The sequence below is a fragment of the Sturnira hondurensis genome, unplaced genomic scaffold (assembly GCF_014824575.4).
Source record: "Sturnira hondurensis isolate 20B ecotype Veracruz unplaced genomic scaffold, ASM1482457v3 Scaffold0008196, whole genome shotgun sequence".
NCBI lineage: Eukaryota > Metazoa > Chordata > Mammalia > Chiroptera > Phyllostomidae > Sturnira > Sturnira hondurensis.
Genome location: NW_028080827.1, coordinates 5,687,984 through 5,713,127, shown reverse-complemented (window position 1 = coordinate 5,713,127; position 25,144 = coordinate 5,687,984). Strand labels below are relative to the sequence as shown.

At 35.5% G+C, this 25,144-nt stretch overlaps 1 protein-coding gene across 2 annotated transcripts in view; it reads right to left on the bottom strand.

The window, feature by feature from the left end:
* The window catches only part of USP8 (ubiquitin specific peptidase 8), a 46,405-nt gene that overhangs the window by 8,081 nt on the left and 13,180 nt on the right, over nucleotides 1-25,144 (bottom strand). Inside the window, exons 4-14 of one of the 2 annotated variants that reach the window (XM_037054613.1) lie at nucleotides 20,929-21,014; nucleotides 19,519-19,681; nucleotides 17,941-17,983; nucleotides 15,666-15,810; nucleotides 12,147-12,309; nucleotides 9,918-10,062; nucleotides 9,380-9,603; nucleotides 4,698-5,279; nucleotides 2,725-2,811; nucleotides 961-1,038; nucleotides 269-531 (exon numbers count right to left, since the gene is read on the bottom strand). In XM_037054613.1, the coding sequence (XP_036910508.1) occupies nucleotides 269-531; nucleotides 961-1,038; nucleotides 2,725-2,811; nucleotides 4,698-5,279; nucleotides 9,380-9,603; nucleotides 9,918-10,062; nucleotides 12,147-12,309; nucleotides 15,666-15,810; nucleotides 17,941-17,983; nucleotides 19,519-19,681; nucleotides 20,929-21,014 (1,979 nt within the window). The remainder of the gene's footprint in view (nucleotides 1-268; nucleotides 532-960; nucleotides 1,039-2,724; nucleotides 2,812-4,697; nucleotides 5,280-9,379; nucleotides 9,604-9,917; nucleotides 10,063-12,146; nucleotides 12,310-15,665; nucleotides 15,811-17,940; nucleotides 17,984-19,518; nucleotides 19,682-20,928; nucleotides 21,015-25,144) is intronic. The other variant, XM_037054614.1, reaches the window with a different exon arrangement.

The window sequence follows — 25,144 nt, the reverse complement described above, 5'->3', positions numbered from 1 at the left end:
TGGCACAATGTCTTAAAATACAGTAACATGTATACCTTTACATTTACATTAATACTTATGACAGTCTTCTCTGACATACTTGGCACTTGGGAGAAAAACCAAGGACATTTTAATCCAGTTATTTCTTTTTCCCTCTATGGTAAACAACAAGAGCTGGTGTAGTCACCCATAGAAATTTCTGACTTCCTGACATAAATGAGCTGGTATGTTTAGAGTAACTTTCAAATATAGCAGATTATTCTAGTCTTAGGAATTAGGATTTACGTACTTGTTTTCCCGGTTAACTGCTGGAGTAAGTGTTGGCTTCCTCTTCTCTTCCTCCTGTATGGCCTGGGTTATATCTGGGGAGGAGTAGGAGCGCTTCAGTTTGGACGGCTCCCTGTCCCGCTCAGCTGGAACCTGTGGCTTGGCTTTGTGAGTTGGAGGGGTGGACGGAGGTGCAGGTGACGGAGCCATTTCCGGTGGATACATATGAACGGTGTTGGAGGGTGAATGATAATAACGGAAAGTTCCAGTGATTGGGTCAAGAAACTTGGTTGGAAAAACAAGAAACAAAAACAGGTCAAAAAAACCCCCAATGACCAGTACATGTACAAAAAACTCACTCAAAAGTATTCCACTGCTAAATTGGCTTTTCGATTGACATCAGTTGAATAAAATGGTGATAATCAATTATATAACTAATCTTCCAAAGAATTTAAGGTTTTAAAGTAATACACTGCTTCTAAATGGCAAATGCCAGGAATGCTTACATATTACAGCCAGCACCCCAGACTGGATATTCAGAAATCTAACTTGCTGTAATAGGAAAATGAGCTATGTCCCCTATAATAAAAAAAAGAACTGATTGTATTAGAGAAGATATAGAACACAAAAACAAAAAACAAAACAAAAAACCTCTTTTTAAAAAAACAACACAATGATCACGTTACTTATTTCTGTGCTGATTTTGAATTTTACCTTGACCCAGCCTGAAGGCAGTCCTGGTATGATCCTCCCCATTTCTTCACTTCGTGCTCTTGTCAAAGGTTCTCGAGCCTAATTTAAAATAAGAAAAAAAATCTGATTTTTCAATTAAATTTTTGTTGTATACAAACTTAAGCCAATTGTACCAGGGAACCAAAAGCCTGAAGTTGGCTATCCTTACTTTTTAACAACAAGCTCAAACATGAAGAATTATACATCTATTTTCTCACAGCCCAAATATCACAGGAAGGGGAAGAGGAGCTGTCTGTGCATAAGGCTATAATGACAGTAGTCTTTAAAAGTTTCCTAAAAAGACAAAACAAGGACAATTCTACTTCTAGTTATCAGCCCCAAAGGAATGAAAACATATTCCAGACAAATACTTGTACGCACATGTTCACAGCAGCACTGTTCCCAACAGCCCAAAGCAGAGGCAACCCAAATGTCTATCAATGGATGAATACAACGTGCTACACCCATCCGAGGGAATACTGCTTGGCAATACAAAGGAATGAACTACAGGTACGCGTGCTACAACACAGATGAATCTCAAAAAAAATGTGCTAGATGAAAGAAGACATATACAAAAGACTTTACACACACACACGCCCATATAAATTATATATATAAAATATAAAATGATTCCATTTATACAAAATGTCCAGGAGCTATATCTATACAGAGAGCGGATGGTTGCTGGGGCCTGAGGGTAGGCAGAGGGAGTGACTACAACGGGCACAGAGACCTTTTTGGTGTGATGGCAATGTTCTATAATAGGACTGAGTGAATAACTGTTTCACAACTCTGAACTGAAATCACTGAATTGTACTCTAAACTGGGTTTTATGGTATGCTTATTATACTTAAATAAAGTTCTTGAAAACAAAGGGAGATATGTTTCATAAAAGGCCTAAATATTTCAAAAATTGTATATAAAATATACAGAAAATTTACCATCTTACCAATTTTAAGAGTACAGTTATGTGGCATGAGTATACTCACACGATTGTGCCACCGATCTCCAGAACTCTCTTCATCTTGCCAAACCGAAATTCTGGGCCCTGCCCCCTCCATCCCAGGACCCCTGCCAATCACTGCTCTAATTCCTGCCTTCATGGATTTGACAGCTCCTGGTTCACTATGTAAATGGAATCATACACTTTTCATCCTTTAGTGACTGACTCATTTCACTTAGCATAATGCCCTCAGGGTTGATCCATGTTGTTCCATGTGTCAGAATTTCCTTACTTTTGAAGTAACAGTAACTACCACAAATACTAGACAATGTTTAAAAAAAAAAGAATTTCCTTCCTTTTTAAGGCTAAGCAATACTCCATTGTCTGTAGATACCATGTCTGTCTATACATTCATCTTTTAATGTATGGATCTGCTTCATATCTTGTCACTGCTGTGAATAATACTGCTATAAAAATCAATGTATAAATAGCTCTTTGAGGCCCTGCTTTCAATTCCTTTGGGTGTACATCCAGAAGTGGAATTGCTGGATCATATAATAAAACCTAAGTATTTTTAAATTTCACTAAATGAACAGAATACTCATTTCATAAAATGGAATAGAAAGCATAAAGTCATGTAAAAACAAACACAAATCAACTACCAAACACTGCAAAGAGTCCCTCAGTAGATCTTAAGATGCAGAATGAGTGATACAGCATCACTCATTCTCCTCTATCACTCATTGAAATGGTAACCACATGGTTATAGTCCATGCTTTTCTCCCGCCCAAGGAACTACTTACTTTATTTCTTTCAGTCTCGTCCGTATTCTCTCTAATAGTTCCAGTCTTTAGAATTCCACTTTCTGGCTGTCCTTTAATTTTAACAGGCTGTAAAATTATTAAGATTTCAGAAGGGGGAAAAACATTTAATTTTCCCCTAATATACACCTACCCATCACTAGCTGATATAAGCAAATCCATCAGACTGAAGATGTAAAAGGAGAAAAAAGTAAGGCCTCTGAAAACTACGCAATTTTACTATCAAAGCAGATTCCTTTAAATTAAAGGTTGTTAGAGCCCATGTGGCATTTCCTAATACTAAGGCTAAAGAACTAAAAAAATTTGATAAATCAGTAGGATAAAAAAAAATGATGCAAGTCACAGTGGGCTGTGGAGCTCTGATTTATAATCTGTGGCGAAGTACAAGATGCTGGTCATCAGTGTAACTCACCATGGCTGCTTCTGTTAAATCTCATATGATTCTGAGACCACTTGAAAGTGGTCATGTATCAAAAAAATAATGTATTAAAGAGAATAAAGAGATTACAGAATTTTATAGAGTAATATTCAAAAGTGCAAAATCCCATTTTATATTCTTTTGGAACTTACCGCAGTTTCTTTTAAAAATTCACTTCATTCACTTACAATACATTTAAAAAATAACTACAGTAAAGTAAAAAGTTAAGAACTGTGTAAATTTTAATAAAATACACTCCAGAATAAATTACATATTTTGCTCCTTTTAAAAGGAGAATACAGTGAATGCAATCTTAACTTTTTCAATGTGTTATAAGACAAATCAAACATTGTATGTGATAATCTCGGGGTTATTTAGACCTGTAGGAATACTTGGCACCTATACTACTCAATGACCTTGGAAATATAAACACTTTAAGGTTTTATGACTGCCTTCCTCTAAGTACAGCAAGATGGAGAGGAAGTGACTTTGGAATCTCACTCCATTTGTGATCTAAAGCAAATTATTTAACCTCTAAGCTTCAATTTCATTTGTAAATTGAATACTTCATGGAGTTGTCATTAGGAGGAGTAAGATAATACAGGGAAAATACCGGCATATACGAGACACACAATGAATAATATTTAAATTATAAGAGCACATAAGTTCTGACTCCCCTATAAATAATTAGTACATGGGCTTCATTTCCCTAACTTCAGGTGTTTAGAAAGGTGTCTGTATGGTACCTACATTTTTGATAGCTAAGGCTACCTGGTAAGTGTTCCCTGGTTCCATGAAGCATTAATAAAAATTGTTACATTTGGTTTAGGCCTGAAGTGCTGCTTGAGAAGTCCAGAAATTAATGACCTGTAATATGGTGTTCCACCTTCCACTGAAAATAATTTTCATACTACCTAAAATGTATTTCCATTTATATGTACACAAGTAGGTTATGACTATTCCTGCTACTATAAAGACGTTTTTAGGGTGCAAAAGGGAAAGGCATTGTTAATTGCATAGTAGAGAAAAAACTGACAAAAATAGAGAAAAAAACTGACAAAAAGCAGTTACAGAAATCAATTCTGGGGATAGCCCAGGGCAGAGAAAATCAACATTAGTTGGGTTGTTGCCAATATTCTTGATTACATGAACCAACAAACAAATGACAATTTGTCACTGGACATATTCTAAGCAGATACAAACACTATCATATAAATATTGGGCACCTAATTCCTCTACACTGAAAGATTAATATTCCACTCTAGCCTTCTGATTATATATCAAAAATAAAAAGAATGTAGCTATTCATTCCAATTATTAAAAATATGTTGCATTTCACAGACACAAAGAGCAATTCCATTACCACCCAATCAAAGGAGAATTGGTGAGCAAAATGTAGATGAATCAGTACAAATCTATAACCCTCTGGAAAACTACTTAAAATGCCTGCCCTGTGTATGGAATGCTACTGGTTTCATGTTTTTATGTACATTTCATTTCACTTAGTTGGCAATTTATACTGTTTGTTTCTGCTTACCTTGCCTAAACTCGAATCTCCTGCCACAGAGGCAGGGGGCACATCGCCTAATGACTTTTTTTGCACTTCAGGGGTTGGACACCTTTTCCCCTGTTCATCCACAGCTTTCTTGGCATCGGTAGTTTCATGTTCACTTTTACATTGTCTTTTTACTCCTGCTATTTCTCTGCCCCTCTTTGCTGAGATTTCTTTATCTTCTTTATTGGCCTGTTCACTGTCTTTCTTTTCCATTTCTTCTTTTGCCTTTTGTTGCTTCTCTGTGATTTCATTTTCTTCAGCTTCCTGTTTCATTCTGGCTTTTTGTTCCTGTTCTTCTCTTCGCAGTTTCTCTTTCTGTTCCTCTTGCTGTTTTTCTCGAAGTTCTTTTTCTTGTTTGTTTTTCTCCAATAAAAGAGCAGTTTCTGCATGAATACGAGCTTTTTCTTCATCTGTTAACATGGCAGTTGGAGGGGGAAGTACTGGCTTTGTGGAACGATCAGGAATTTTTCCATTCTGAGGAGACTGTTGCTCATGATCTGTGCTTTCAGATTTTATTCTATGATCTTCAGGCAATTTGACTGATGGTTTTTTAGTACGATCAATCTATAACAACAAATAACATAATAAAACATACTTTGTCAAGATCCAGGAACTCAGTTCTTAAAATCAAGTGGTGATAAAAGAACCATCATTTTGTGGAGACGACATCTCCCGAAATATCTATTTGCAAATTACCCGATGTCAAGATTTCTCAGAAGGCCCTGGCACTCGTTTCCTCTTGATTCCACACTCTGATGAGTTCTAGATGTGGAAGAGTTCATCATAAAACACGAAGCCTAGACGTGGGCAAGGCTAGCCCCAAGTTCCCTTTCCACATATTCAATTGCCTTCTCAGTGACTCCATGCAGTGTCTCGCATGTACCACAAACCTAGTAAAACCAAAACTGAAATCTACAATCTCCTTCCTCAAACATGGCTGTCTTGTGGATAGAACCACTAACCAAATACCTCGAACCAGACAACGGAGTTTCATGGTCTTGACTGCCCTGATGCAGTCTGATGGTTTTCATCCTGTATCTGCCCCTCCATCTCCGCGAGCACCAACCAAGTCCATGCCAACATTCTCTCTACACAGCTTCTCTTGCTCCCTTCTATTTCTCCACATTGTAGCCAGAGCAATCATTTTAAAACACAAATGTGACTATGTTCCTCAGCTATTTACAACCCTACTTTCAATAGCAACTCACCATATTGATTATATCTAAAATCCTTACCATGAGGGTCTCACCTCTGCCTATCTCTCCAATCCTATCTCACATCATTCTATATACACTAGCCGTACTTTCCTATTTTAAAAAAAATTTATTAAATTTATTGGAGTGACAATGGCTAGAATGACATAGGTTTCAGGCATACAGTTCTATAATACATCATCCATATATTGTATTGTGTGTTCACCACCCCAAGCCAAGTCTCCTTCCATCACCGTTTATCCCCCTCCTCTTTACTCTCTTCTACCTCCCGTATCCTACTTTCCCTCTGGTAATCGCCACACTGTTAACTATGAGGTTTTTTTTTTTTCTTTCCTAATCCCTTCACCTTTTCCACCCAGCCTCCCCAAACTCCTTCCTTCTGACAACTATCATTCTGTTCTCTGTATCTATAGGTCTGTTTTTATTTTGTTGTTAAGTTCATTTTGTTCATTAGATTCCACATATAAGTGAAATCATATGGTACTTGTCTTTCTCTGACTGGCTTATTTCATTTAGCATAATGTTCTCCAGGTCTATCTATACTTCCCTTAAAAAAAAACTTCCTCTCTGATGGCTAGTGATGCTGAGCATCTTTTCTGTCTCTAGCCCCTCTGTATGTCCTCCTTGGAGAAGTGTCTGTTCAAGTCTTTTGCCCATTTTTAAATTGGGTTTTGTGTCTTCTGGAGTGGAGTCAGGTGAGTTCTTTATATATTTTGGAGATCAAACCCTTGTCCGAGGTATCATTGGCAAATATGGTTTTCCCATATAGTTGGTTCTCTTTTCATTTTAATGCTGTTTTCTTTAGCCATTCAGAAACTTTTTAATTTGATGAGGTCCCATTTGTTTATCCTTTCCTTTATGTTCTTTGATTTATGGGACATATCAATGAAGATGTTGCTGCATGGAATGTTTGAGATTTTCCTGCTGATGTTTTCCTCTAGGACTTTTATGGTGCCATGACTTACATTTAAGTCTTTTATCTTGAATTTATTTTTGTGTATGGTGTAAGCTGGTGATTGCGTTTCTTTTTTTTTTGCATATATCTCTCCAGATCTCCCAACTCCATTTGTTGAAGAGGTGATTTTTACTCCATTTTATGCTTCTTCCCCCTTTATCAAATATTAATTGACCATAGAGACTTGGGTGTAATTCTGGGTTCTCTGTTCTGTTCCATTGGTCTATGTGTCTGTTCTTATGCCAGTACCGGGCTGTTTTGATAACAGTGGCCTTGAAACACCCATCAGTAAATGAGTGGATCAAAAAACTAAGGTACATTTACACAACAGAATACTATGCAGCAGAAAGAAGGAGCTCCTACCCTCTGTGACATCATGGATGGAATTGGAGAGCATTATGCTACATGAAATAATAAGCCAGGAGGGTAAGGGACAAATATCATATAAGCTCACCTTTAACTGGAACATAATCAACAAAAGAAAAAAGCAAACAAAATATAACCAGAGTCACTGAAATTAAGAACAATCTAACAATAACCAGAGGGGAGAGGGGAAGGGACAGTGGGAGAAAGGTTTTCAGGAACTACTCTAAAGGATGCATGGACAAAACCAAGGGGGAGGGTAGACGCAAGGGAGGGAGGTGGGTTTGGCTGGGGTAGGGGGGCAGTGGAGGGGGGAAAATGCAGACAACTATAATTGAACAACAATAACATAATTACAAAAAAATACAGGGAGGAACAAAGAAAAATAAATTTCCTCAAAGATGCTATGCTCCATCCCAACTCAGGCCCCTTTACATCAGTTGTTCACCTAGATAATTTCCACCAAAGTATTAAATCTTGGTGTAAATATCTCTCCCTTAAAAAAGAATTTCATGATCCCTAAAATTAGCCAAGTCCCATATTCTTTTCCCTAATAGAACTTATTGGGATTCTGATGGAATAACTATAATTATTTGTTTAAAAGCTTCTTCCCTCCTAGAATATAAGTTCCAGGAGGGTAGAGATTGTGCTGGACATGTAATAAATAAATAGATTGCTGTGAGGATGAATTAAATATTTCTAAGAGACAAGATCCTAAATATAAGTTGAGAAGTAAACTATCTACATTCCTGATTTAATGAGTTAAGTGTTTATTACCTCGATTTAACTGCAAACTAAATCTACAAAATTGTTAGAAGCACTGCTAGCATCATTTTTTGAGAAGGCAGTTTACTAAACAAAAATGAGAACTTACAAAAATACCTGACAGTAACAACCTGCATTGTGTTCTTATAAAATAAATTGTACATTTTCCCAGTAAAAAGCAATACCATAGGAAGAAGTTAGTGAAGAAAAATGTCACTTTTGTTCCTCACTTCTCTTTTTTCCCCTTCACTTAAAAAACAAAACAAAACAAAACTGCTCTCCCCTGTTGTTTTCTACACTTGAGAAGGAAGTAGGAAGAACCACTAGAACATAAAAGGTTAACTATAAAAGGTTGAATAGAAACCAAAATCTATTTTTCCTTTATCTTAAAAGCGTAGCTATGACCATGTTACTTTCAAGTTTTAAATGCTTTAAAGGGTTTCCTTGAGCCTACAGGATAAAGTTCCAATCTGGCCCAAGTCTCTCTTAATGCCTCTGGTCCATCTTCCCAGTCTCACCCACTATCAGTCACTGTTCTCCCATAGAGAACTCTGTCCAAGCACCCACAACTACTCACAGGTCCCAGAGCATGCTCTGTGCCTGTAGCCATATAATCGTCTACTGTCTCTTCCGTCCTCAAAGCTTACTAAACTCTGAAAGCCCTGACAAAAACTCCATGAAGACCTCCCTGATACCCTCAGTCAGAACTGGTCTCCTTGCTCTGTGCTCCAGTAACTATCAGAGCAATTATGATGTTCTTCCTATGCTATGGCTAATTTTATACATGTGAATACTAAAAAATCTGACTGAAAAATGCTAGGGGAGAATTAGTTAATCTTCCCTTACATAAAATCTAATGAAGAGGAAAATGCTGCAAATTTTTACTGTAAATCTTGGTTAAAATTTTTTAGGGATTTATTGTTAAAACACGCCTGTAATTTATGTGTTGAATTCTAAGGAAATGGAACTAAAGTACCATTTCAAATCCAGTCATCATCATCACATATTTATCAACTATGAACCAAACAATTTGGGAAAATATTATGGATTAAATAATATTAAAACCCCCACAAAACTTAGAAGTGCTCAAATTCACTGTGGTGATAAATCTTCTATTGTCACTGCCTGTAGTAATTGGATTGCCAGCTGGGTTCAAAAATCCTTCGTATTATCTGTTCTGTGGCAACAAAGCTGAATCATAATGAAAATATTTCATAGCAAAAAAGGTACCAATACATATACATTCTTCTGACTGATGTTTTTCTAAAATATTAAAGGTTATATGTAAAACTTCATTTCTATGCTATATATTTAACATAATATTCAAAGAAAAGAGATAATAAAGTTTAAAAATGTCAAAAATATACCTGTGGAAAATTCTTTACAATAGGCACTGGCTGACTTATGGGTGAAACATCAGACTTAGAAGTAGCAATTGCTTCCAATGGAGCTGACAGAGGCAATGGTCTCATTCTCTCATCTTGATCGTTTATCAATTCTATATTTTCATCCAATGTTATAGGAGGAGGTGGCATTTGTGCAGTAGGTTTAGAAGGAACTGATTCTTCCAGTGAGGGATAAGTAAAATTCACTAAAATCCCCAAAAGAATAATAATAAATTGAAAGAACAGCAACCCCATAAACAGTACTGAAATATCTCACTCATATTATAGGTGATGACTTAAATGTAAGCAAAATGAAGTGACAACAACAGTCTTAATAATCAGTCTTAAAGAATTAAATGTTAACTTTCAGGCTATATGGACATCATGTATTTCTTATGCCTGAAAACAAAATGCCATCTAATAGCACAAAAGCACACACAACTAAGAACATTATCCTGAGAATGTAAATTTAAAGTTTACTGAAAAAATTAATTGTAAACAGAACTTCTCACATACATACATGAGACAGACACCTCTTCAGTCCTGCCTCGTGAGGGCGGAGTGACTTTAGCATTTGTTGTGTACTGGGGGTAACAAAGGAGCCAGTTTTCATAGCCTCCTTCTAAAACCAACGGCTCGTTGCGCAGGACGGTTTTACTTTCCCACTATAAAACAAGGAAATAGTGTTTTTAATATGGCAGCTAAAAACACAACCAACCTGAATTTTAAAAGTGCTCTTTTCAAGGTTAATCTTCTAAATGATTAAAAAACGAGAGCTGAATTAAAAATTCAACATTAAATGAAACAAATGGATAGATGAGGTTTTTACAACCACACAAGGAATCCATGATAACAGAAGAAAAATAAGTTTATATGCAATAAAAATCATCTAAAACCTCAGAAGCCAGAGATGCCACTTTCACATTTCAGTTTATTCTTAGTTTTCTATGAAGAGGCATACTTTTTAAACTTCATATTTACAAAACAATGAAACTTTTATGCTGCTGCTTTTATTAGCCTTTTATTAATAAAGAGCTATAATTTGTAATGACCAGCTAATATTCTATTTCATACACACAAATACACACATACCAAAATTGAATCCATCACTTGAACACTTCATTATTTTTCCCAGTTAATTATAAACAATGCTGAGATAAACATTGAAGATTCTTCCTTAAACATTCACACCCAATTAAACTTCATTAGGAAAATATCTGGAAATGGAGTTATTGAGCCAAGGCACATGAACATTTTAAGGCTCTTATATATTGCTAATCTTTGAGATGATCTAAAAAAATCTTTGTATTTCTGTAGAATAATTTCCTAAGAGTAAAACCAATGGTTTAAAAGTTTGGTAGCTGCTGCCAAATTGCCTTTCAAAAAGACAACACCAATTTATATACTTATAAGCAGTGTATGAGAATGCCTATTATAAATCTTTACAATTTTCAAACTGGTAGACAAAAATGTTAACTTGTTTTAATTAGCATTTATTTGTAAAGCTGAACATCTTTTAATGTTTACTAGCCATTTATATCCTATAATTTATTTTCATCCTTTGCTCATTTTTCTATATAGTCTGCTACTTTCTTAGTAAACAATAAGACAAAAGTAAACCAATTGTTTATTTGTTAAACAATTTAACAAATTAAACAGAGTATTTTTGGCCCTGGCCAGGTGGCTCAGTTAGTTGAAGTGTCATCATGATATGCCAAAGTTGCAGATTCCATCCCCAGTAAGGGCACTTACAAGATCAACCAATGAATACACAAATCAATGTAACAACAGACTGATGTCTCTATCTCCTGCTTCCTCCCTTTAAAACCAATCAATAAAAATAACATAAAGAGCATTTTTATCTTGGTTAATTATATCAGTAACAACAGCATTCATTGTTTCAATTTGCATTTCTCTGATTACTAGTAAAGTTGACCACTTTTATGATTTTATCAGTTGCATTTTCTCTGCTGTTTATGTCTGTGCCCACTACTTATCATTTTATCTGAAGTAATTTTCTTATTTATTTGTAAAAGCTCCTTGGATTTTAGGTAGTCTTAAATCACTGCCATACTTGTTGCAAATAACTGTTCGTCTTCTGTCTTCTAATTTTATGGTATTTTTTCACAGCTAAGTTTTAATTTTATGAAGTCAAATCTATTAGTCTTTTTTTCCTTATTCACCTCTTCCTTTGTCTCTATGTTATAATCTAATTCTTTTTCTTTTCACATTTTTAAATTCTTGTTCAAGTACAGCTGTCTTGAACAACAATAAAAAAAATGTGAAAATAATAGCCCTGGCTGGTGTGGCTCAGTGGATTGAGTGCTGCTTTGCAAACCAAAGCGTAGCTGGTTTGATTCCTAGTCAAGGCACATGCCTGGGTTGGGGGCCCAGGTCCCCTGTTGGAGGCCTATGAGAGGCAACCACACACTGATGTTTCTCTCTCTTTCTCCCTCCCTCCCCCCTCTCTAAACATAAATCTATTTTTTAAAAAGTGAAAATATAATCTAATTATTAAAGCAAAAAAATAACACTCTTTTCAGACGATTTCTATTTCTGAAAATTCTAACATGCTACTTTACACAGTGAAGTTTACTGTTATTTGGTAAATGTCTTTTAATCCAAATTTTAAAAAAATCTACAGCTAAAGCATAAGAATTTTCTTGTCCTTAAGATAAACTAGTCCACACACCTCTACCAACCTAAGAAGACTTGCAATTATAGTAAACTAACAAGGAAACTTGCTAACCTTGAAAAGTGCATCTTTCAGACTCCGTAGAGTGGTTCCAATTTGTAAATCTTTTGTAGAACTAAACCAGTCAAGAAGTACCACATAATGCACATTCCCTCTCTTCTTCCATATGTCTTTAGAGTCATCTGGGAGGTGTTCTTCAATCCGATTAGCAGTGACTCTGAAATGTATTAACATTTGTATTGGGGCAAAGTAGGTAAGAGGTCCTAATATACTAACATAAGACACTGAGTTTTGTTCTGTAGTCGGTAGCACACCATAGCAAACTTTGAGACAGATTCCTTTCTGAGGTCAGACTGCGTTAAGATACTATATACCCTAAAATGCTTAACAACTGCATAATATAGGAATATATGTTAGTATTAGAAACTAAAAGTAGACACAATTTTGACCCTTTACAAAAAAGGGGGGACCAAACCTGAAAACAGAGGGCCTTATCTGAGCATCTCTCTCAGCCAAATATAAACAATTGGGGGATCACTTAGGTAACATTATTTATATTTCAGTTATCCATTACCTATACAGATAATTAATAGTTAATCAAATGCCCAAATATTTACTTAACACACATACAGCACTTACTATGTGCCAGGTACTATTCTAAATGCTTTATTCTGCATCTCATTGACTCCTCACAAAAATAGTATAAAGTAGGCATTGTTATCCCCATTTTATAGATGGGGAAACTGAGGCACAAAGAGATTAAGCAACTAGCTCAAAGTTATAGCTGCCAAGTAAAGTCAGAATTCAAACTCAGGCAATCTGGTTCAAGTTCACAGTCTCAGCTGCTTCGTTGTGTTGGCTCTTACATCAACCACCTGCGAATATGATCAACTCTATGTTAAAGCATACAGTTCACTTCCTTTTCTGCTCACGGAATTGCTGAAGTTCTTCCTGAAGTCCTTACAATGGGCCTGCCTCATGGTCCCTCCCCCAAATCCTATTACCTCAAAGTCCTTAGCAGTATGTACTTTTATTCTCAAGTAAAACTAAATGGTTTATCTTTAAGAAATCCCACATACAATAAGTTGTTTACTGTACCTCCCATTTATAGTAATGTTGTTTACTGTAATATACTATACCAGTATATTAGAATATACAGATAAAAATATAAAATATTGCCTCATAATAATTCTTACCTGACATACTGAGAATAGAACACTGCTTAGTCAACAAAAAATGAGAAAAACTGAAATGTGATATTCTTAAGGACTATTCCTGACTGCAGGGATATATTTGCCTAAATACTCTTTATCCAAAAACCCAAGATTAGTATTCTGCAGAAAACACTTTGGAAAACAATAGTATCAACCAGTATTTCCCAAAGTTCACTCTTTCATGTATTCACAAGCTGCTGCAACTTTGGTCTACCTTGACTATTATTTAATATTTTAATTAGTTCTTTTAATTGAAAGTGATCCTTTACTTAAATAAATTTAACAGGAAAATGTATATTCCCATATAAATGGAAAAACAGCATCATATCCAATAAATAGGGGATAATCCTAAACATAAACAGATCAATAAATAATGCTATATTCCCTAATGGAGTGCTATACAGCAGTAAAAATAAACAAACTATAAGTGCACACAATAACACAGATGACTCTCACAAACATTAGGTTGTGTACAAAAAGCCAGACATATAAGACTATAGACTGCATGATTCCATTGATATAAACTACAATAACAGACAAAAACCAATCTATTCTGTTAGAAGCTGGTGGATCGCTGGGCAGGTGGGGATATGGGGGGTAACTAACAGGTGGTATACGAGGGGCTTCTGCGTGATGATATTGTTTCTTGTCCAGATACTAATTGGATGTGCACAGTTTTTGAAAATTCATGGGCTAAATACTTACATAAGCATTCTTATCATTTGAATACTATGCTGTTTTAAAACTTAAAACTAGACAATGAAAAAATACAGTAATCACCATCACCTAGCTACAGACAGTGCTGCCTACAGAAAGCACTGAGGTGTGCTTTCTGGTAAGAAAGAGGTCAGCAGGTATTAAAAAGGAATGCTAGCACCAAACTGAACTTCTTTGAACCAATCTGGAAAGACTGACAGAAATGAAATGGGAACACTTTTCTTGGCATGCAGTTCATTGTTCTTAGTTTCTGACCTAAACTCATGTTGAGTTTTACAAGAGTCTAAATCTCATATTTTGGGAAACAATTAAACTTGAAACATAGTCATGCCTACTTGATTACAGATTAGACTAAGCTCTGGGATCTCATATTTAAATAGTGTACTATTTATGGATCTGTTCAGTGGTTCATGGGAAAGGAATGACAGAGGGAATGGTAGAGGCCACCATGTTTTAGAAAAAAGTAATCATCGACCCAAACTATTCAATTAAAAAGTCGGATAAAATAAGTAGCTAGAGAGACTATCTATGAATTAGACAGCATATTTACAATGCACACTAATTTTCAGCTCAAACATTTAGCAAACATCTGCAATGCACCCAATATTATGTGAATTTTATTTCCTTATTTAAGTAATGTATCTTCTTAATAATAAGTTGGTCCTAATATGGACCACAGATTTTACCTAATCCAAGCCCATACACTAAGACCCAGAAAGGTTACATAACACTCAAAATAGTGAGCCCTGGATTGAGGGCTCAGTGGATTGAGCGCAGGCCTGAGAACCACGTGATAGCGGTTCAATTCCCAGTCAGGGCACATGCCTAGGTTGCAGGCCAGTTCCCAGCAGGGGACTCACGAGAGGCAACCATACATTGATACTTCTCTCCTTCTCCCCTTCCCTTCCCCTCTAAAGATAAATAAATAAAATCTAAGGAAAAAAAATGAAACTATCCCTGGATCTGGAGCTTTCACTCAGTCACTATTGCAATCGTTTCTAATATACAATATATCTATGCACGTAACTTTAATTTCATAGGTTAAAAACCTTATCAAAAAAGAAAATTTATTTTCTATTAGGTCCTTATAAATGCCAGGAACTGTGCTAAATGTGTATGTATAAAATTTCTCATTTAAACTTCTCAGAACATCTAAGATAGGTACTATAATTACCCTGTTTTATAGATGGAAACATGGGCTTCTGACTTTACACCCTATACTCTTACTTAGCTATACTGCTTCCTCTTCAAAAAAGTACTTGTGTATTCCTTTATCACAAATAATAGTATGGGAAATTCAAATTAACAAACCACTCAATTAGATCACAACTTTAGTCCATTTGATGCATATACTTCAAAAGCTCATACATAAAAAATAGTACAAGAAATTAGTCTACAAACACCCGAGAAGAGATAGCACACAAGGACAGCTTCACTTCTCTTCTAACAAGACTCTAAATGCCACAGATAAAACAGGCAGACTGGAATGTCTTTTACACCACCATTCAGAAAGGGTGAGGTATGCCAGTAGGAGCAAAAATTGAAAAGGAAAACACTATTTTGTCACTTACACAGGGTACTAATTATTAACATTTACCACTATCCACAGTTTACCATTTTATCTAAATGCATAATGACCCACCCTGGACTGATGGCTTCTTCAGGAACACTGTGAGAATTTGAAATATGGGAATCCTGGTAATCCTGCATTCTTCGAGCATCCATTATAATCAAGCTGGTATTTTCATCCATCATCATTGTGTATAGTTCCTTTGCTGTGATTGATCCTTGGAATCACGAGAGATAAATGTTAATAATAGTGACAAGTAACACCCAGTTCTGTCATAGTACTAAATATAGAAAAGCATAGCTTTTTCTTGAACAGTGAAGGGTCCTTGTCACATACCTACTACTCCATCATACTATTTATTACCCTTTAAATTAGCATTACATAACATGTGTTTTTGATATTTATCAAGAAACTAAGTAGATGTTCTACTAATAAAGACTTAAACAGCAAAACTTGCTGTTGAGTTTCTAATTACTTCTGGTGTTACTGGCATAAAATAAAGGAAATTAATGTGTGTATGTCACAAAAATATTCTGTTTTTAAAAGTTAAGCCATTTTAACCCTGGCCAGGTGGCTCAGCTGGTTGGAGCACTGTCCCATACACCAAAAGGTTGTAGTTTGATCCCTGGTCAGGGCACATACCCAGGTTGTGGATTTGACCCCAGTTGGGGCATAGTATGGGTGTTCTTCTCTCTTTCCCTTCATCTTTCTCTAAAATCAATAAACATATCCTCAGGTGAGGATTAAAATAAAAATTAAGCCATTTAAAAAACATCAACCAGAAGAAATATCTATGGCTCAAAAATTGTTGAAAAGGTCTAAATCAGGGGTGTCAAACTCATTTTTACAGATGGCCACATCAACAGTTGTCTTTAAAGTGCTGAATGTGATTTCAACTCCTTAAAAGTTAAGGAGTAGTTACATTTATACAGTCCTAAAATTATTTTGGCCCTTTGAAGGCAACCGTGTAGCTGATGTGGCCCCCAGTGAAAATGAGGTCTAAATTTTCCTTTTAAAGTCTCTAAGGGGTTTTATGAGCACTATTTCAGATTTTCAAGTATGCCTAGAGTCACAAGCCTGTTATTTGTGTTCCATGAGAGAGGCTGGCAAACGAGGGCCTCCTGTTTTCACTGGAACACAGCTATACCCATCTGTTTACACACCGTCAATGGCTGCTTTCACACTACAGCAACAAAGACCACAGAATCCCCCCAAACCTAAAATATTTAGTATCTAGCCCTTAGACTTGTAGTCAATAAACAGTCGCTATATTGCTATTTTCTTCTTTCAGCTTGTACAAACTAAAGTAAAAGATCAAAAAGCACTATGAGGGAGCTTAATATTTAAAGAACTATCTCTTCAGCAGTGAGTTATGAGAAGAACATGGTCACAGTATCTCCTAAGCTCAAATACCCAGCTGCTAATAACCATCCTACTTCCCTTTCTAACCATCAAGGTCATTTTGACAATAAAACAATCTAAGAAAGTTGAGAACAAACACTGAGATGAATAATACTGAAGTAGAATGAGATACAAGGGAATATATGGATAGAAATAAATCTTAGAATGAATTGACAACAGCTGTTAGGAATGTGCCCTACTAAGTTTAGTTTTTAATTGCTGTATGGCAACATTTTAAAGAATTTATTTTAGCGTTACAAACAACTGATATTTAAATTAAACCTTTTCTGAGAGGAAAACTTAGGCAACTGCCCAAGTCTTATTCTTGAGGTCATATATGTGGGAGTAGAGCCTAGACACCACCTGTAGATAACAGCAAAATTACTGATTTAGATTTTTTAAGGGCGTAAAGAAAACTTTTAAATAAGTCTTCAACCTAGAATCTAAGTAGTAATAGCTAGTACTCACATAAAGTTTACTATGAGTATCACATACATTAACTCGTTCAATCTTCCCAATAACCCTATGAACTAGGTACTGTTATTATCCTGCTTTAAAGGGGGGAGTTTAGTTAAAGGGATTAAGTAACATGTTCAAGATCACATGGGAATTCAGAAGAGGAGCCAATGTTCAAACCCAAGCAGTCTCGCTCCTGAGAGTCCATGCTCTTAGCCAGTACGCTAACTACCCCGAAAAGACAACAGTGACAAACGCAAACTGTGGTTTTGATGTTTTCAATGGCATGTTCTCATAAATAAAACCCATGATATAGAAGTTCAGAATGTAATACATTGTCAGTGTATTGGTACAGGCTAGGAAAACTAACATAGCTTGCACACAGATTAGACACAATATTAGAATCTCACTGTATAAAATCTGAAGCTAATTTTGATTAAAAGATCTGAGTAATAACCTAAAAGAACTCTCTCTTTCTGTACACACTTACCTTTTTCTGTGGTCTCATTTTTTCCATTCTTTTCACCATTTACCTATTTCACAGAAAAAAAAAAGCTTCAACTTTTAATACTTCATTGAAATGGAAAACCTAGAAAATGAAGGGCCCAGAGTGCTGGCATTTTATAAAATACAGATGGACATGGCATTACCAAGTGACTCTGTCAGTAGTTAACAGCTGAACTACCTATCAGCATATCTGAATCCTATATTTCTTCAAAATTTTCTTCAGTTGCTGGCTAAATATAATTTAAAAACACAGACTGTTACCAAAACTTATTATTTAATTTAATGAAAGAGTATTTCTTACAGTAAAATAAAAATTGGGCTATTCTCTAGCATGAGCCATTCAAAGTGATAACAGGGAGAGTCTAGAATGAAATTGTAGGACTACTCTACCCAGCAAGGTTATCACTCAGGATTGAAGAAGAGAGGGTTTCCAAGACAAGCAAAAACTAACAGAGTTCAATACCATTAAACCAGCAATACAAGAAATGTTAAAGGGACTTCTTTAAGTGGAAAAGAAATGGCCAATAGTAAAAATAAAAAAATATTGAAAAGAAAAAAAACACTGATAAAGGCAAACATTTAGTAAATGTAGTAGACCAACCAAGTATAAAGCTAGTATGAAAGTTAAAAGACAACACAGTTAAGATCATGTATAACTATAATAGTTAAGGAATACAGGCAAACACACTCACACAGAAGGTGTAAAGTATGTCCAAAACATAAATGTGGCGGGGTTAGAAGAAATGTAGGGCTTTCCAAATAGTATACGATTGCACTTACATGAGTTATCTAGAATAGTCAAACTCATAGAGACAGAAAACAGAATGGTGGATGCCAGGAGCTGGGGGAGGGGGGATTGGGGAGTTATTGTTTAACAGACACAGAGTTTCTGTTTTGCAAGATAAAGGTAGTTCTGGAGGTGGACAGCGATGACGTTTGCACAACAATGTGAATGTATTCAACACCCCTGAACTGTGTACTTAAAAAATGGTTAAGGGGTTAAATTTTATGCAACGTGTATTTTACAACAGTGAAAATTTTTTTAAAATATAAGGAACCCTACCTCCCCACCTCTGGGAGGGTAGGAGCCTAATTTCCATAACTGAAAATCAGCACACATAGATGACCTGTCACAATGACCAGCCTCCCGCACTAACATACTCCAATACTTTTCCATTAAGCTAATTAGCCTTTAAGAATCCTCCCATGTTTTGTTTAAGCACTGTTGAGTTCAATCTATCTCTCATATTTCAATAATCTTGAACAGTCTTCATTAACATTTTATAAAAGAGCTTTTAAAATGCAGTTTTAAGCAAGTATCAATTTAAGAGAGACTGCAATAAACATAGCTTGTTACATATGAATGTCATGGTAACCACAAACCCAAAATTTGTAACAGGACCAACTGAAGCTAGAATTTCATTTAATTCAATTTCTGATTTAAAAAAGACATCAAATTTTACCCTTGTTGCCTAAAAGTATGTTGTAGTGATATCTCAACTTTTCTTAAGCAAATAATCTATGAAGAATCTTTATATTTCATAGAGTAAATCTGAACTACCTTCTGGGTTTCGCCTTTGGAATCCAACACATTTTCCAAAGAACTCTTAGCTGACGTGTCACGGTCCTCTCGTCCCGCTTCCTGTCTGTTCTGTCTCTGCACTTGCTCTTCCTCCTGCCTGTCCTTTTCTTCAAGTTTTTTCCGAATTTTGGCTTCTTCATATCTAGTTGAAAAATGAGGTCAAAATGTCTTTTATTGCAATGATCATGAAAAGTAAAGGAGTTTCTGTTACATAATACTAGTACCCTGCTTGGATTCATATTTTCTCTCTCCAATTGAAATTCAGTGCCACTCCTGTTCATTACAAGTTACATCTTGTAAATTTGCCCACTGTAGATTTATTTCAAATTGCCCAAAAATTCTGAAAAGAAAACTCTATGTTCTCAAGTTGAAGTTGTTTAGTGCTCTTGTCACTTTCCCTCCCACTAATTTCCACCTTTTAATGATTCAAACCTGCCACAATTTCCTTTTGAAAGGACTTACAATCCTAAAATCCTAGTACAGATGACAAATAAGTGAAAGGCCTTAAAGCTCAAAAGACAGAGAAGATAAAGAAGATGATTAATGCTACCATATGATTAGGAAAAAAACAGGTAAATCCAAGAGAAAACAGTTTATAATGGGTAATCCAAAGGTGATGGGAAATTCTATTCTACTTAATTAACTGGCTAAAGGAGAGAGAGAAGTATGATTCTAAGTGATATCATCCACCTTAACATACTCCAGATCCAAGAGTAGTAATTTCTAGAAAGGATGAAGGGAATGTAGTATTTAAAAAAGACCATTTCTAGGTAAAGGCCATGATGTATGTAACTGTCATAGTTTATTAATCCAAGTTTGAAAAACATTAGGAAAAATACTGAACTAAAAATAGTTCCTCTTTTTGTTGTTATTAGGGAATGACTAAAAATTAAAACATACCATTTTAAATTTCTAATTATATGATGCCTGATAAACCAGTCATGGCAAATACTAGAATCAGATTTTTTAAACACATGTAACTGCTGCAACCAGGCAGTTCAAAACCATACTGAATACTTCACTCCCATAATACTGCAGTATCCAGTAGAATGTTACAACATGGGGTACAGGATGAATTATATTTTTCTGAAGAATCCTGTTAGAAACTTAGAAAAAAAAAAACAGGACTTGACTGCTAAATGAATACATCAATCCTTACCTTAATAATCTATCATTCTAAGCATTTTTAAAACTTCAGTAAAGAAAATTAATGGTAACACATGAACATAAGTGATATAGCAAAAGATTTAATTCTTGTGTCCCATTAAAACAGAATGTATTTTTAGGAATTGGGATTTTTATGATCAACATAAATAGACATATTCTAAATATTATTTTTATCTTCTAAGTTTTCATTCTTTTAAAGATTTGAAATAGTAATGTCTGTACCTGAGTTTAAGGCTTTCAGAGAGTCTTTCAGCTTCTTCAATAGCTTTCTTGATGTTTGCAGGTCCAAGCATTGAATGAACGTAGTCCTAAGATAATAGGAAAACCACCCTGTACTATTAGTGCTGGCAACTGCACACAGCTCTAATGCTAAAGACATTAAAATCATAGTACTTAAAACAGGAAAGTTTGGGGGTGTCCAACCTCTTGGCACCTCTGGGCCACACTGGAAGAACAGTTGTCTTGGGCCACACATTAAATACATTACGACACCTAACCACCAAAAAAGCTCAATGTTTTAAGTAAATTTACCATTTTGTATTGGGCCACATTCATAGCCACCCTAGGTCACATGTGGCTCACAGGCTGGACCATGGTAATGGAAACATTATTATGAGTAGTGAATAAAGTATTTTTAAAAACTTTTAACCTACATAAATCACAGTTTGTTCTCTAAATGTTTCAAAAGTATCTCTTCGTACCATTAGCATAAAAAAGTTCCAGTAATTAACAGCTCTGCTTATTTGTAAGGCACCTTTTAGGAAGTGTAAATACTATTCATTTATAACTAAGTGCCAAAAAGCTGAACTTTCAAGAGTATAATATACTTTGCTATTGTAAACAGGTTACCTAGTTTTATTTCTCTCTAGTCTCAGAAGCAGTAAAACAAGTTGTGTATCAATCTACAGCACAGGATTTGTTTTCTTTTGTTTCAAAATGAAATTGTTTTTTCTTCCACCTGTATTTTACATTAATTACCCACCTTCAAACACTTTAGACATAAAACAAGATTTAGCCCTGGATGGGTGGCTTGGCTGGCTGGAGCACCATCCCATACACCAGAGGGGTGCAAGTTCAATCCCTGGTCAGGGCACACACCTAAGTTGCAGGTTCAGTTCCTGAAAAGGGTGCACTTTCTCTCTCAAATTTATATTTTCCTTCCTTCCTTCCACCCTTCCCTTTCCTTTCTTTCTCTTCTTCCTTCCCTCCCTCCCTCCCCCTCTCTTCCCCTCCTTCCCTTAGTCTCTAAAATCAATAAACATCCTTGAGTGAGAATTTTTAAAAAATGCCACTAAGATTAGAAATTATCATTCTAGATCTGACTGGTGTGGCTCAGCTGATTGAGCAAAGGCCAGCAAAGTGAAAGATTGCCACTTTGATTCCCAGTAGAGGGCACATGAGAAGCAACCACACACTGATGTTTCTCTTTCCCCTCCCCCACTCTAAAATTAAATAAATAAAATCTTTAAAAAAAAAGAAAAGAAAAAACAGTTCTAAGACAGAAGCAGATGTGGAACCCTGGGCAGAACAAATGGAATTAGTCCTTTTACTGAAAACCAGGAACTGAACAACTGCAGCATATGAAGCAATAGGGAGCTTCCTAATCTGAACAACTGCCACTTTCAACTAGCTACTCCCTCTGCTAATGCAATGATAGACTGTGGAAGTGGGAAAAATCTCTTTTTGATTCTAATTTACTCTCAACCTTATCAGGTTGGTTTTTTTTTAAAGGAAACTACAAAAACACCCCCAACCTTGTCAAACAAACAAACAAAAAAAAAAACTTAAAAAAATAAAGCAAAATATTATAAAGTATGTAACAATTGGCCCTACAACAACAGACAAAACAGCAAACACCAAAACTACCAGTTATCTAAGCCTGGAAATTTTTCAAAAATATTTCTTTTAGCAAATGCTTTTTATACTTCCTTTTGAGCAAAAGGTACTGTGAAAATCATCAAAAATTATGCAAAAACTTGTTTAAATTTGGACAAGCCTTTGTCTCTACCTGCAGGTAAGTATGCCCAAGAGGTATTCTAAGGACAGGATCAATCCAGCTCTTTGTGGACAGAAGGATGAACCTCTAGATGCAAGGGGCCACCTTTCCAAAGCTAGATCTAACACTCCACACTACTATTAGCATAACCTTACTGTAAGAAACACCAGCAATGGTTTTTCACCATTAAAGGAAATACAAATTATCCCTTAACCAACAACCAAAAGAAACAGCATCAATTCCACTACTATGGGAAAAAAAGGCCATTTCAAAGAAAAAAAAATAACCTTTTTTTAAACTTCTGTAAGTCAATTTAAATGAGGCAAGGATGTTCTGCTACCAGTGAGCAAAATAAAACTCTCAATTTTAATTCAAGAGTGGCTTCTCTATCAGATAAGAAATCTGCGGGCAGTATTTTGCTACTATTTATTTTCTGGTAGCAGGCAAGACTGTTCTAAGAGGAGATGGAAACACAAAATTCTTCCATTGCTTTAACCTAGCCTCCATGTCCTTCTTTTGCCCACTTCTGGTGCAGTTGAAAAGCAACCATTTCCCCCATCAACACTTATCAGTTAGTCATCAGTTCTCCTTCTTCATTTACACCCATACCCCCACCCCATGGCTTCAGCAAAGTGAAAGGCATCTGCTGAAAGGATTAAAGGCAAAATAATAATACAAATGGAAGCAATCAGCATTACGTTTGCAAACTGGTTTCTTTAATATAGCTATAATGTCAATGATATATTAAAAGCTGTCACATAATAACAAGTAACTATGGATAAATTCCCAGAAGTAGAATCACTGAATCTTAAGGAAGTGGAAGTTCCATTTCTAATTTTTTGAGGTAACTCCATACTGCTTTCCAGTGGTTGCATCCATCGGCATGTCAACCAACAGCACATGAGGGTTCCACTTTCTCCACATCCTTACCAGCACTTGCTGGGTGTTGAGTTTTTTATGGGAGCCATTCTGACGGATGTGTGGTGATATTTCATTGTGCTTTTAAGTTGTATTTCTCTGATAATTAGTGACATTAAGCATCTTTTCACATGTCTATGGCCACCTATATATGTCTTCTTTGTAAAAATGTCTATTCAGGTCCATTGTCAATTTTTAAATTGGATTTGTGTGTGTGTGTGTGTGTGTGTGTTGAATTGTGTAAGTTTTTAATATATTTTGAAAATTAACCCCTTATCTGATATATCATTGGCAAACATGTTCTCCCATTTCCTGGCCTGTCTTTTCACTTTGCTGACGATTTCCTTTGCTGTGCACAAACTTTTTAGTTTGTAACTAAAACTTTGTAGTCCCATTTGTTTATTTTTTCTTTTGTTTCCCTTACCTGAGGAGATATATCAGAAAAAATATTCCTATGAGGAATGTCTGAGATTTTACTGCTTATGTTTTCTTCTAAGATTTTTAAGATTTTGAGTCTAACATGTCTTTAATCCACTTTGAGTTTTAGTCTTGTGTATGGTGTAAGGTGGTGGTGTAGTTGGTTTTTTTTTTTGCATGTATCTGTCAAATTTTCCCAATGCCATTTACTGAATAGACTATCTTTACTCCATTGTATGTTTCTGTTTCCTTTGTCAAGGCATGGGTTTCTTTTTGAGCTCTCTATTCTGTTCAATTGATCTATATGTCTGTTTCTATGCAGGACCATGCTGTTTTGATTACTATGGCTTTGTAGTATAGTTTGATATTAGGTAGCAAGATTTCTCCAACTTTGTTTTTCTTTAAGACTGTTGTTGCTATTTGGGGTCTTTTGTGGTTCCATACACATTTTTGAAATATTTGTTCTAGTTCTGTGAACTGTATCACTGGTATCTTGATAGGAATTGCTTAAATCTATAGATTGCTTTGGGTAGTATGAACATTTTAATGATTTTTCCTACCCATAAACATAATATATGCTACCACTTACTTGTATCTTCTTCAATTTCTTTCTCCCATGTCTTAGAATTTTCCGAGTATACGTCTTTTATATCCCTGGTTAAATTTATTCCTATGTATTTTATTATTTTTGAAGCAATTATGAATGGGACTGTTTTCCTAGTTTCCCTTTCAGATAGTTCATTATCAATGTATAAAATCAACTGATTTCTGGATATTAATTTTGTGTTCTGCTACTTTACTGAATTCATTTACCAGTTCAAGTAGTTTTTTGTGGAATCTTTAGGGTTCTCTACATATTACCATGTCATCTGCAAATAATGACAGTTTTACTTTCTCCTTTCCAATTTGGATACCTTCTTATTTTGCTCGTCTGAGGGCTATGGTTAGGACTTCCAATATGTGTTGTGTAAGAGTGGTGAAAATGGACATCTCTTCTTATCCCCAATCTTAAGGGTAATGCTTGTAGTTTTTGCCCATTGAGTACAATGATGGCTGTGCATTTGTCATATATGGCCTTTATTAGAGGTGTGTTCCCTCAATTGCCAC